The sequence below is a fragment of the Vitis riparia genome, chromosome 3, assembly GCF_004353265.1.
Source record: "Vitis riparia cultivar Riparia Gloire de Montpellier isolate 1030 chromosome 3, EGFV_Vit.rip_1.0, whole genome shotgun sequence".
Lineage (NCBI taxonomy): Eukaryota > Viridiplantae > Streptophyta > Magnoliopsida > Vitales > Vitaceae > Vitis > Vitis riparia.
In genome coordinates, this window is record NC_048433.1 from 4418027 (window position 1) to 4431904 (window position 13878).

The 13878-nt window shown below is 37.2% G+C and overlaps 2 protein-coding genes and 1 pseudogene across 2 annotated transcripts in view; all 3 read right to left on the reverse strand.

The window, feature by feature from the left end:
• The window catches only part of LOC117911169, a 22830-nt pseudogene extending 19608 nt beyond the window's left edge, over window positions 1-3222 (reverse strand).
• Window positions 1-13878, reverse strand: part of LOC117911171 (B3 domain-containing protein At4g34400-like) — a 78472-nt gene that overhangs the window by 3650 nt on the left and 60944 nt on the right. The window lies entirely within an intron of this gene.
• Window positions 10763-12992, reverse strand: LOC117911170 (cytochrome P450 CYP82D47-like). Its single transcript, XM_034825404.1, has 2 exons — window positions 12043-12992; window positions 10763-11679 (listed from the first exon to the last, which is right to left on the reverse strand). Exons 1-2 carry the CDS (start codon window positions 12967-12969, stop codon window positions 11056-11058), a joined length of 1551 nt encoding a protein of 516 aa, XP_034681295.1. The 5' UTR covers window positions 12970-12992; the 3' UTR covers window positions 10763-11055.

The window sequence follows — 13878 nt, forward strand, 5'->3', positions numbered from 1 at the left end:
TTTTTAAGAATTATTTTAAAAACATTCCCAAAATAGACCCAAGACTCCTAATTTTAGCATGTTCCAGTTAAATTACAAACACAAGGTACCTAGAAAGTATCCTGATTAAGAAAGCTTGAGTAGATATGCAAGGACGGCAAGTGATGTAACATCCCAAGATGTGAGGCTCTTCATCGAGCTTTATTATTCATCATCTTCATGGACTAATTAGGGGATTTTGTGGCACTCATTTATTATTATTTTTTCTGCTACTTCTGTAGCAGGAGAGCTCAGAAGGTTGCTCCTTATGTCCTATGAAGACCAAACCATTGGAGTAGACCCTTCCAGGGCTAACCAGGGGATTTTGTGGCACACATTAGGATACTACTTTAGTGGTAGAGCTCGGAGGGTAGCCTTGGGACTAGGGTGACCTCCCAGTGGACTTTCTTAGGTATAGTGACCCAACACCTTCAGTCATATCCAGGGGTGAATCTGCAACCACTCCCAATTCAAAACCATGAAGCAATCTGGCTAGTGTCAGCTGCAGGACCTCCAGAGCAAGTGAGATTCCTGGGCACATCCTTCTGCCTGACCCAAATGGTAGAAGTTCAAAATGTTGACCCCTAACGTCCAAACCCACATGCTTTGTCAGGAACCTCTCAGGTTGGAACTCCAAAGGATCCGACCAAATTGTGGGATCGCGGTGTAACTTCCAGAGGTTAACCAGAAGGCGAGTCCCAGCTTGGATGTGGAAGCCTGCAATAGTGCAGTCCTCCATGGCCTCATGTGGCAGTGCAAGCGGCCCAACAGGGTAAAGTCGTAAGGTCTCCTTGATAATGGCTTGCAAGTAGACTAGCTTCTTTATATCTGATTCGTACACTTGCTGATTCCTTCCCACATGAAAGTCCAACTCTTCTTGTGCCTTTTTTAGTGCACGAGGGTTTTTCATTAGCAGAGAGAGGGCCCAGGTGAGTGTGATCGCTATTGTATCATTGCCCGCCAACATGACAGTCTGCATCAACATATTACACCCATGTTGAACTTGTGATTAAAGAAAAAAGTCCATACATCATTTTTGAAATAGTATGTCTAGCGTGTCGGCAGAAGAATTATGACTGGGGAATCCGGGTTAAAAAAAATTATCCCAGTTCCTGTTATTCCAGCCTAATTTATGAATTCTGTCTGCTGTTTCCTTAGGCCTTGGCAATTTTTGTCAAAGAAAGAAACAGAATTACTTCAATAGTCCTGAAATACTGTATAACAGAAGGAAAAAATAGATCATGATGGAGTAATACCAGTATTATCAAGGTCTTGATGAAGTTGCAGATGCTCATGAGGATGGTGGTGTTATGAAGTAGTAGAAACATGTTAGAATAAATGTGGATCCACATCATATTAACCATTGTTCAGGATTTAGTTATTCATATATATATATATATATATATATATATATATATGATTTCTATTTGATCTAGAGTATGGGTCACCTCATGTGTAGAGCCCAGAGCCATAACGGGTCTTAGATGATGGACCTAAGACTCGCGAGACTCAATAGTACTCCAAAGGGTATGGTCCCTAAGGCATAGAGAGTATAAATATAAGGTTAAGTATCTGTTCTTTAAATCACATCTTTTGAATTAGAACAAAATTGAATTCTCTCCCGCTTCCCATCGTCAGAGAGAATACAGAGAATATGAGCTCAATGAAGTACTATCATGAACATTGTTGACTAATATATGTGGTCTAAATGGGAGATTGTTAGAATAAATGTGGACCCACATCATATTAACCATTGGTCAGGATTTAGCTATCCATATATATATATATATGATTTCTATTTGATCTAGAGTATAGGTCACCTCATGTGTAGAGTCCAAAGTCTAGAGTCATAATGGGTCTTAGACGATGGGTTTAAGACTGGCAAGACCCAATAGTTCAAAGGGTATGGTCTCTAAGGCATAGAGGGTATAAATATAAGGCTAAGTGTCTGTTCTTTAAATCACATCTTTTGAATAAGAACAGAACCCGCGCTCTCCCGCTCCCATCGTCAGAGAGACTGAGAAAGGTGAATACCCCTCTATAACTTAAGAAGATCCATACCTCTTCATCAAGCGCATAATGGATTCAGGTTGGTTTCCTATCTGGTGATTCAGGTTGGTTCCCTATATGGTGATTAAGGCATGTTGTTGAATGCTTGATATATATATATATATATATATCATGTATGTGTGTGTTTCGTGTCAACGGAGATCGAATATAGAAATTTAACAAAACATACCAAGCAAGTGGCCTTGATGATAGTATCATGGTCATGGTCATGAGCAGAGAACTGAGCATCATCTATAACAGACAGCATGGCATGAATGAAGTCTTGCTCAGCCTCATTGATGCTTCCGGAAAGCCTCTTCTGACGATGCTCCTCCACCCATCTTCCAATAACCTGATCCAACTGCCTAGCTGTTCCCTTCATTTTTGCTGTATATCCCCTCACTGTGTCTAACCATCCAAGGAAGGGTACTGCATCAGAAACCATAAATTGCCCCATTAGATTCATGAAATCACCTAGGGCTTGGCACCATCTTGACTCGCCATTTCCACACCGTTTCCCAGCAACTGTTCTCATCACCAAATTTGCTACCAGGTGCTCAAACTTTTTCTTCATGTCCACCAAAACAGGGCTGCCTCCATTATCTACCCATTGCCCATAGAGCTCTTGGATGAAAAACTTGACTTCTGAGTCCCGGACATGCTTGAGCATCTCGTGCTGGCGGTTGGAGAGGAGCTCAACCATGGCTAGCCTCCGCACATCACGCCAGTATGGACCGTGACGTTCAAACGCAAACATGGCATGGTCATAGCCCATGAGCTTTACTGCTAAGGATCTTGGTCGAGTGGCGAGTGCCTTGTCCTTGGTAGTGTAACATTCTTTTGCTACTTCCGAGCTACTAACCACCAGAGCAGTTCGAAGGCCAAGACGAATGGAGAAGATTGGTCCATACTCATCAGCTATGGCTCCAAATGTCCTATGTAGTGGCTTGTCTGCTCCTAGAAGATGAAGGTGACCCATTACGGGCCATGCCCCGGAGGGCTCTGGTGGGCTTCTGCCTTTGTTCTTGTTACCTTTGGCATTAACCAACCACAGACAGATAATTGCAAAAAGAATGCCGAAAACTGTGACATCTTGAAGCTGAAGAGAGAATCCCATTAGAAGATGGAGATACAAAAATCTAGTTCTTCTCCGTTTCCTTTCTTGTCAACGAAGGATACCATCCTCCTCCTTTCCTTTTTTTAGCTCATTTCATTTTGTCGTTGACGTTGCTGACAATGGTCCCTGGCTGACAGCTTTTTCCTCAACTGCCATGGCCCATGGGTTGGTAGACTCGCATTTTGCCCACGTTTTACTTTTGGAGGCCACGTTTCCCATGTTGCCGGATCTCAAGGTAGATTCGCACTGAGGTACCTTTTTTGGCCGATCTCGAGGTAGATTCGCACTGAGCTATCTTATTTGGGAAGTGCTGATCGAGGATAAGGATGAAAGTATCCATGCTTACAAATATATTGTTAATTCATTTTATGATAAATCTCCACGGATATTTTAATATAAAATATGATAAATATAAAATTAATTAAAACTTATAAATATATATATAAAAATTTTAAAAATAAAATTAAAAATATAATATATATTTTAAAGTTAATTTATTCAAAAAAATTTATACATATATATAATATAATTTATCATATTTGATAATAATATTATATATAAAAATAAACAAATATATATTTTATAAGTGTATATTTATTATTAAATTATATTAAATATTATTCGATATAATATTATGATATTTGATTATTAAAAAATATATTTAATATTAAAATTAAATTTATAATCCATTTTATTCAATTGTATTAAATAATATAAAATAATTAATTAATTAAATGATTTTTAATAAACAAATATATATGATTTTTGTTTATTAATTAATATATTAATGGAAGAAAATGATCAAGATAAATCTTATATTTTTGGTAATTAATTAAATGATTTTTTTATGTAATTATGAAATAATTATAATTAATTTATTCTTTAAAACATTCTTTAAATATTATATTTATATAATGAGTTTTAGTATATATATATTTAGTACCAAACATATAACAATGGGCAAACTTGTCTCAGTGGTTGGTGAACATTTTGGCTAGGGTTGGATTCCTCTCAGCAGTAGAAAATTTGAATTTTTTTTGAAGTTTGATCAGTCAAAATATTGGTGAAAAATCAATAAATTATAGATAAATTGTGAAAAATAGATGAAATTTTTTATAATTTGTCGAAATATCGAGGTGCCAATATTTCTTTCCTATATTTTGTGTCGAGATCCACCTATACATGATATTTTAATACTGGTTGAGGTCAGGTTTTGAGGTTGGGCAGTCTCTTGATGATCCAATTTTTAGCTGCTCAAGAGAAAATGAGTTAGTGGAAAGTTCAGTTCAGGTGCTTTCAGCCCAAGTTGTGCCTCCTCTATACCTACCACACAATACATAGACTTACAAGCTCATCTCCAATATGATTTGATCAATGTTACTTACTGTTTCAAGTTCTCTTTACTTACTTATCTCTGAAAGTCTAATGTAAGTATGCCAGACCTACGAGGAATCCTTAGGAAGCCAGTCTACTCTCTTGGTCACTTATATTTTTCTTGATAGGTATCTTCATGTTGTTATTTCTGGTGCTAACACAGGTTCAGTGGACTAAAAGTACCAGTTCCAGGCATAAAATGGAACCATATGTAGGCAAAGAGCCCAAACATGCAATTCCTGGCATAAAAAGGAACCATATGTAAGCAAAGAGCCCCAACATGCACTCACAATCGCCTGATGAAGGAAGATATTAGAGCATTCTCTCATGCACACCTCATCTGCATGGAGGACGATGACTAGTAATCTCGTGCACAGCCACACGACAAACCAGCAATGTAAACTTGATTCAGTATCACTTCTCGCTAAATAAAAGGTCGGAGAGTTTGTCACAACATCAACAAATTTAGCTCCTTTTTTTCTTCTCCATGTTTTTGTTTAGCTAATTGATTTTCTGAGGTCTGCAAACCAAGAACTGTTCTACCTTCCTGATTAGCTCTAGAGTTGATGGGGGAGAAAATGTCAATTTCTATGAAGATTAAAGTGTAATCAAACAACAAACAAGATGAAAATGAAGAAGATGCACTTTACGAGTATCAGATATGACTGCAATGTAAAAATATATAATTCCAATTTGAAGAAGAAAAAAACTTTCAGATCATCAATGCTTATTGTTTAAATTTCAAAAAAAAAAAAAAAAAAAAGCTGTCAGCCATTGGTCGAGTGGCGAATACCTTGTCATTGGTAGTGTAGCATTCCTTTGCTACTTCCCATCTACTAACCACCAGTGCTTTACGAAAGCCAAGATGAATGCAAAAGATTGGTCCATACTTGTCAGCCATGTCTCCAAGTTTCTGATGTAGCAGCTTGTTTGCTCCTAGAAGATGGAGGTGACCGATAAGAGAGGCCATTGTCCGGACGGCTCTAGCCTTTTGCCTTCCTTGATCTTGTTCCTTTTGGCATTAAGTGCTGTTTCCAACAACAGACAGATTGTAGCAAGAAGCCCAAAAACTGTGATCTCTTGAGGCTGAAGGGAGAATCCCATGACTAGTTAGTACCAGAGAGAATGGATCAGGGGGAAGAATCACTTCTCCAAAATGGCTCAAAACTACATACACTAGAACACTCACAAGTAGGAATTCATGTTCCACACATGTGCCATCCTAATATGAAAACCATAGACGGCTCTCAATGCATGACAGAAAATATGAAGCACCTTTGAAGTCTAATATAAGATAGTTCTGAGTATGAAAAAAACTCTCTCTTTGGCCAGTTGTTATTATGCCTATTTGTACATTGAAAATCATGTGGACTGTGGCTAGCCCCATAGTTATATAAAAAAGCTATGCTTGTATCCCATTTGTGTTTTTCCCTTACCCAGAGTTGACTTAAAAATATGAGCTATGCTCAACACAAACAAGAAACTTTGAAGCAGAAGCAAGAAAAATTATCAAATCAAATAACGACACAGGCATCGACATATGAACTCTATTTGATTGATGAAGATGATCATAATAAGTGCTTCATGGAATTTCCATTCTAATAGGTTGGGTTACCACTACTCTTGACTTCTATAATAGGCATAAGCCCCATCCCCCTCAATGTTTCTTCCACTAGTTTCTTATTTAGTGGTTTGGTTAAATAATTGACCAAATTCAACTTTGACCTCACAAATTCTAGGGATATAACTCTTGTTTCAAGCAGCTGTCGCACAATATTGTGCCTTAGGCGTATATGTATGTTCTTCCCATTAAATATTTTACTCTTAGCCTTAGCAATTGTAGCTTGGCTATCACAACGCATAGACACAGACGGGTCTGGTCTCGTCCATAAAGGGATATCTACTAAGAGGTTTCTAAGCCACTCAGTCTCAGAACTTGCCTTTTATAAGGCAATAAACTCAGCCTCCATAGTAGACCGAGTAATGCAAGTTTGCTTGCCAGACTTCCAAGAAACAACACTTCCACCAAGGATGAAAACATATCCACTAGTGGATTTCATCTCATCTAAATCTGAGATCCAATTTGCATCACTAAATCCTTCAAGGACACTTGGAAATCCATTTAAGCACAAACCATAGTTAATGGTGCCTCTCAAATACTTAAGGACTCTACGAACAATAGTCCAATGGTCCTGATTAGGACTTTGGGTGTACCAACTCAATCTACCTACTGCATAAGCAATGTCAGGTCTGGTACAGTTCATTAAGTACATTAGGTTTCCTATGATCTGAGCATACTCTATTTGGGTAATACTATGTTCTCTATTTTTCTTCAGCTATGAGCTGGGATCATAAGGAGTTGACATTGGTTTACAATTAAAGTGTTCAAACTTCCTTAGGATCTTCTCAACATAGTGTTGATCTTGAGAAAGTTTAAGCCCATTAGGTGTTCTAGTTATTTTAATTCCTAGAATCACCTCTGCCTCTCCTAGGACTTTCATATCAAACTTAGAACCTAGGAATTTCTTGTAGGGTATTCTATTTTGAATATGACAAGCGGATAGGATAGCTTCCCCCCACAAGTTCAAGGGTACTCCTAAACTTACCAACATTGCATCAAAGGTTTTAAGTCAGTCAAAAAGTGTTCCAAGTTCACTACATCAATTGCATAGAAAACCCTTTCTTGCCATCTCTTAAAGAATGTCCCTTTGAAGAGATCAATTTTAGAGGTGTTAGGACGGGTGTGAACTAGGGAAGCTTCCATTTGGATTTATTTCAAGATTGTTGGATTTAAGGGTATGGAAACAAAAGACTAGCCCAAAAGACAAACAAAGAACATAATAAATAAGAAGAAAAATTTATCGTGACAAGCATTGTCTTTGAAATAGATCCACCCTCCTCGAAGATGAACTCGGTGCACTAGGGTACCGGTGATCTACTTCTAGTATTCAACAATCAGATCTCACTTTGGGTGCACTTTATAAGCGAGATGTGTACAACTTGGGTTTTGAATAAATTCTTCTAAAAGGATGTATGAAAAAAAACTCCTTGAAAAACTCTCTGAAAAATTGGTATTCATATATAAAGGAAAGGGTGACTTGCTTTTATAGGCCACTAACATGATCCCAATGAGAATTTACTTGTAATTGGAAGATGACACAAAGTGGAAGGGGAATCTACTTATAAAAAGAATGAGACTCCATTAGCACAATCCAATAGGAATCTTCCCAAAAATATAACATTAATAGAATAAAATAAATAAATAATTCTTAATAGGACACTTCCCAAAAATAAAAATAAAAATTATTTACGTTCTTCCTACACCCTGCACCTGATCCATCTCCCTAGCTGTTCTCTTCATTTTTGCCGTATATCCTCTCACAGTGTCCAAGCAGCCAAGGAAGGGGATTGCATCAGAAACCATAAATATCCCCGAGAGATATAAGAAATCGCCAAGGGCCTTCCGGCACTGTCTTGACTCATAGTCATTTGTAACGGTGCCAAAATGCCGTTTCCCAGCTATTGCGCTCACCATTACATTTGCTGCCAGGTGCCAACACTTCTCCTTCATCTCGACCAAGAGAGGCCTGTCCCCATTTTGTATCCATTGCCCGTAGAGCTCTTTGATGAAAAGCTTAACTTCTGAGTCCCGGACATGGTTCAGTAACTCAAGCTGGCGGTTTGAGAGGAGCTCAACCGAGGCCAGCTTCCTTACATCACGCCAGTATGGCCCGTAAGGAGAGAAGCCAAACATGGCATGGTCATAGCCCATGAGCTTTCCTGCCAAGGATCTGGTCAAGTGGAAAATGCTTTGTCCATGGTAGTTAAACATTCTGTTGCTACTTCACAGCTTCTAACCACCAAAGTTTTGCGCAGGCCAATATGAAAACAAAAGGTTGGTCCATACTTATCTGCCATGGCTCCAAATGCTTGATGTTGGGGCTTGCCTGCTCGTAGAAGATGAAGGTGTCCGATTAAAGGCCATGCCCGTGATGGTTCTGGTGCCCTTTTGCCTTTGTTCTTGTTCCCTTTGGCTTTAATCAACCACAAACGGATGATAGCAAACAGAAGGCCAAAAACGATGATCACTCGAAGCTCAAGATACAATCCCATGACTCAATAGAACAGAAAATGTTTTAGGGCGAAGATTAGTCACTTCCCACTACCATATATATACATCTAATGTTCTGCCTATACAAGGAAAAGGATTCCAAGATCCTTTGAAAAGAAAAAGGAAAAAAAAAATACTTTTTCTGCACATTCTGCATGCTATGTTCTTTTCCTTTGTGTTCTTCAGCTAACAGATTTTGAATTTTGAAGAACCAACCCTGAAAAAGGATGATCACCTTCTTGGTAATGGGTCTGTTGTTTATTTGTAACGACCCGCACCCAACCAGGTAGATATTGTCTGCTTTGGGCCCAAGGGGGCCCTCACGGCTTTAAAACGCGTCTACTTGGTTAAAATAAACCTCTATATATATAGCGTCAGGAACATTCTCTTCTATCCGATGTGGGACATCACAAACACCCCTTCATGCAGACACAACGTCCTCGTTGTGTCCCATGGGATTGCGGGGCCAAACAGACAAACACCCCTTAAGGAGCCAAACAAACCCTCACATCGGGGTCGGGGATTGGCTCTGATACCATTTGTAACGACCCGCATCCAACCAGGTAGATATTGTCCGCTTTAAGTCCTCACGGCATTAAAACGCGTCTATTTGGTTAAGATGAGTCTCTACATATATAGCACCAAGAACATTCTTCCCTATCCGATGTGAGACATCACATTATTCATGGACGGTTGCATTTAAATTTAAATATGTTTGAATGAGTGGGTTTGGTGCCTAAATAAAACCAAGGAATCTTCTGTTTTGTCTATAGTTCTAAAGCGTTCTAGCACTAAGTAACAAAAGTGTTCATGTTTATATAAACAATAGCATGAGAGTAGGGCCTAGTAACTACGGTGTTTAAAACGTTAACGGCTGGGTAAGGATTCTTTAAAGTTACAGAGTACTTCTAGTTCTAGCTTTAAAAAATATTTTTGACCAAAAAAAAAAAAAAACTAGATAAAATTTAGACAAGGGTTTTAAAAAGTAAAAAAAAAATTACTTGTAATACTTAATAGAGTGTGTTTAAAAAATATTTTTAATATTTTTAATATTTTAAAAATTTTACCATTCAAGTATTAAATATGCTAGAAATATTTTTTATAATTACTTTCAAATACACTCTTAAAATAGCAGTGAGAATGCCCTTAAAAGTGTTTCTATTCAAAGTTTCTTTAATGACAATGTTTTCTCATAAAATATTATTTTTTGAAAAATCATCTATCAAATGTTTTACTAAAAAGTGAATTTTCAAAATTTGAATAGTATTTCCTAAATTTTGTTTAACATTTTAATGTTTTTTCTAAAAACACATTTTTTAAGGGTAAAATCACTTCTTAGGATCACTACCAAGATAAATCTTAATAAATGATTATCTGAAAAAGACTATTAGAGAAAATACTTACAAAAAAATCACGTTTCATAAAAACATTGACAATAATATTTTTGGAATTTGTTTGATAGTAATTTTGGAATGTGTTTTTAACCTTTTTACTATTTAAAATTATTTATCAAAAAAACATATTTTTAAGTTCTAAAAAAATTATAAACGCTTTCTAAAACATCTATCAAACACGTTCTTAAATCATGTTACAAATGATGAGCTTTAAAGGCGACACTCATTCCATTCACTCATCTGTTATTCTTGAGCACTTTAAATTCAAGATTTCTATTTTTGTTTTTTTTTTAAAAAAAAAAAAAAAAGCTTAAGTTAGGTTTACAAATTGTTATTAAGAATAATTATTTTATTTTTGAGAATTAAAAAAACATAAAAAAACGTAGTTAATTAATTTTTAGAAATGGTTGAAAATAAAGCATTGGAGATGAAACGTCATTTTTAAAAAAATATTTGAAAATTAAAAAAGAAAAAAACATGTTAAGAACGTTCTAAAATTTCAAACATATTTTTATTTTAGAAAATATGATAAAAAAAAATTTTGAAAATAGTTTAAAATATATATATTTTTTAAGAATTATTTTAAAAAGCATTCCCAAAATAGACCCAAGACTCCTAATTTTAGCATGTTCCAGTTAAATTACAACACAAGGTACCTAGAAAGTATCCTGATTAAAAAAGCTTGAGTAGATATGCAAGGACGGCAAGTGATGTAACATTCCAAGATGTGAGGCTCTTCATCGAGGTTTATTTAAGCGGATATACATTCCGAGTGAGCTACATAAATATACATAAAATGAGCATAATTTATTCATCATCTTCATGGACTAATTAGGGGATTTTGTGGCACTCATTGTTTATTATTTTTTCTGCTACTTCTGTAGCAGGAGAGCTCAGAAGGTTGCTCCTTTTGTCCTATGAAGACCAAACCTTAGGAGTAGACCCTTCCTGGGCTAACCAGGGGATTTTGTGGCACACATTAGGATACTACTTTAGTGGTAGAGCTCGGAGGGTAGCCTTGGGACTAGGGTGACCTCCAGCGGAGTTGCTTTAGGCAAAGCGAGCCCAACACCTTCAGTCATATCCAGGGGTGAATCTGCAACCACGCCCAATTCAAAACCATGAAGCAATCTGGCTAGTGTCAGCTGCAGGATCTCCAGAGCAAATGAGATTCCTGGGCACATCCTTCTGCCTGACCCAAATGGTAGAAGTTCAAAATGTTGACCCCTAACTTCCAAACCCACATGCTTTGTCAGGAACCTCTCAGGTTGGAACTCCAAAGGATCCGACCAAATTGTGGGATCGCGGTGTAACTTCCAGAGGTTAACCAGAAGGCGAGTCCCTGCTTGGATGTGGAAGCCTGCAATAGTGCAGTCCTCCATGGCCTCATGTGGCAGTGCAAGCGGCCCAGCAGGGTATAGTCGTAAAGTCTCCTTGATACTGGCTTGCAAGTAGACTAGCTTCTTTATATCTGATTCGTACACTTGCTGATTCCTTCCCACATGGAAGTCCAACTCTTCTTGTGCCTTTTTTAGAGCATGAGGGTTGTTCATTAGCAGAGAGAGTGCCCAGGTGAGTGTGATCGCTATTGTATCATTGCTCGCCAACATGACAGTCTGCATCAACATATTACACCCATGTTGAACTTGTGATTAAAGAAAAAAGTCCATACATCATTTGTGAAATAGTATGTCTAGCGTGTCGGCAGAAGAATTATGACTGGGGAATCCAGGTATAAAAAAATTATCCCAGTTCCTGTTATTCCAGCCTAATTTATGAATTCTGTCTGCTGTTTCCTTAGGGAATGGTCACGGCAATTTTTGTCAAAGAAACAAACAGAGTTACTTCAATAGTCCTGAAATACTGTATAGCAGAAGGAAAAAATAGATCATGATGTAGTAATACGAGTATTATCAAGGTCTTGATGAAGTTGCAGATGCCCATGAGGATGGTGGTGTTATGAAGTAGTAGAAACATACCAAGCAAGTGGCTTTGATGACAGTATCATGGTCATGGTCATGGCCAGAGAACTGAGCATCATCTATAACAGACAGCATGGCGTGAATGAAGTCTTGCTCGGCCTCATTGATGCTTCCGGAAAGCCTCTTCTGACGATGCTCCTCCACCCATCTTCCAATAACCTGATCCAACTGCCTAGCTGTTCCCTTCATTTTTGCTGTATATCCCCTCACTGTGTCTAACCATCCAAGGAAGGGTACTGCATCAGAAACCATAAATTGCCCCATTAGATTCATGAAATCACCTAGGGCTTGGCACCATCTTGACTCGCCATTTCCACACCGTTTCCCAGCAACTGTTCTCATCACCAAATTTGCTACCAGGTGCTCAAACTTTTTCTTCATGTCCACCAAAACAGGGCTGCCTCCATTATCTACCCATTGCCCATAGAGCTCTTGGATGAAAAACTTGACTTCTGAGTCCCGGACATGCTTGAGCATCTCGTGCTGGCGGTTGGAGAGGAGCTCAACCATGGCTAGCCTCCGCACATCACGCCAGTATGGACCGTGACGTTCAAACGCAAACATGGCATGGTCATAGCCCATGAGCTTTACTGCTAAGGATCTTGGTCGATTGGCGAGTGCCTTGTCCTTGGTAGTGTAACATTCTTTTGCTACTTCCGAGCTACTAACCACCAGAGCTGTTCGAAGGCCAAGACGAATGGAGAAGATTGGTCCATACTCATCAGCCATGGCTCCAAATGTCCTATGTAGTGGCTTGTCTGCTCCTAGAAGATGAAGGTGACCCATTACAGGCCATGCCCCGGAGGGCTCTGGTGGGCTTCTGCCTTTGTTCTTGTTGCCTTTGGCATTAACCAACCACAGACAGATAATTGCAAAAAGAATGCCGAAAACTGTGACATCTTGAAGCTGAAGAGAGAATCCCATTAGAAGATGGAGATACAAAAATCTAGTTCTCTCCGTTTCCTTTCTTGTCAATGAAGGATTACCATCCTCCTCCTTTCCTTTTTTTTTTTAGCTCATTTCATTTTATCGTTGAGGTTGCTGACAAGCGTGGTCCCTGGCTGACAGCTTTTTCCGCAAGTGCCATGGCCCATGGGTTGGTGATTTTGCCCGATCTCGAGGTAGATTCCCACCGAGGGGAACTTTTCTTTTATTTATTTAAAAAAAAAAAAAGGTGGTGGTAGTTGAGGATAAGGATGAAATTATCAATAATTAATTAATTATAAATATACGGGTAATTTTATTTTATGAATATACTTAATATATCAAAAATATATCATATTTTGATACAAAATACCGATTGACCTAAAATTGATGGAAACTTATAAATATATAAAAATAAAATTTTTAAAAATAAAATTAAAAGCATAATAGATATTTTAAAGTTACTTTATTTATAAAAATGATATAAAATTTATATATTATGTTCATTTAATTCAATTGTGTTAAATGATATAAAATAAATAATGATATATGTATGATTTTTAATATTTAATTAATATATTAATGATATTAAAAATATTATGAAAAAAAAAATTATCACGATAAAATTTATATTTTTAGTAATTAATTAAATAATTTTTTTATTTAATTATAAAATAATTATAATTAACTTGTTATTTAAAACATTCTTTTAATATTATGTTTATATAATGAGTTTTAGTATATATATTTTTAGTGTCACATATAAGGGGCAAACTTGTCTCTGAAGATTTTGGTTAGGGTTGGATTCCCTCAACAGCAATAGAATATTTGAAATTTTTTGAAGTTTGACCGGTCAAAATATTGGTGAAAAATCAATAAATCGCTGATATATTGTGAAAAATTGGTGAA

Bases quoted from the DNA above. Each gene is read 5' to 3' on its own strand.
- LOC117911170 (XM_034825404.1), bottom strand. From the start codon at position 12,969: ATGGGATTCTCTCTTCAGCTTCAAGATGTCACAGTTTTCGGCATTCTT. The intron at 11,680-12,042 runs GTATGTTTCTAC...ATGTTGATGCAG, and splicing joins TCATCAAAGCCACTTGCTTG to ACTGTCATGTTGGCGAGCAA.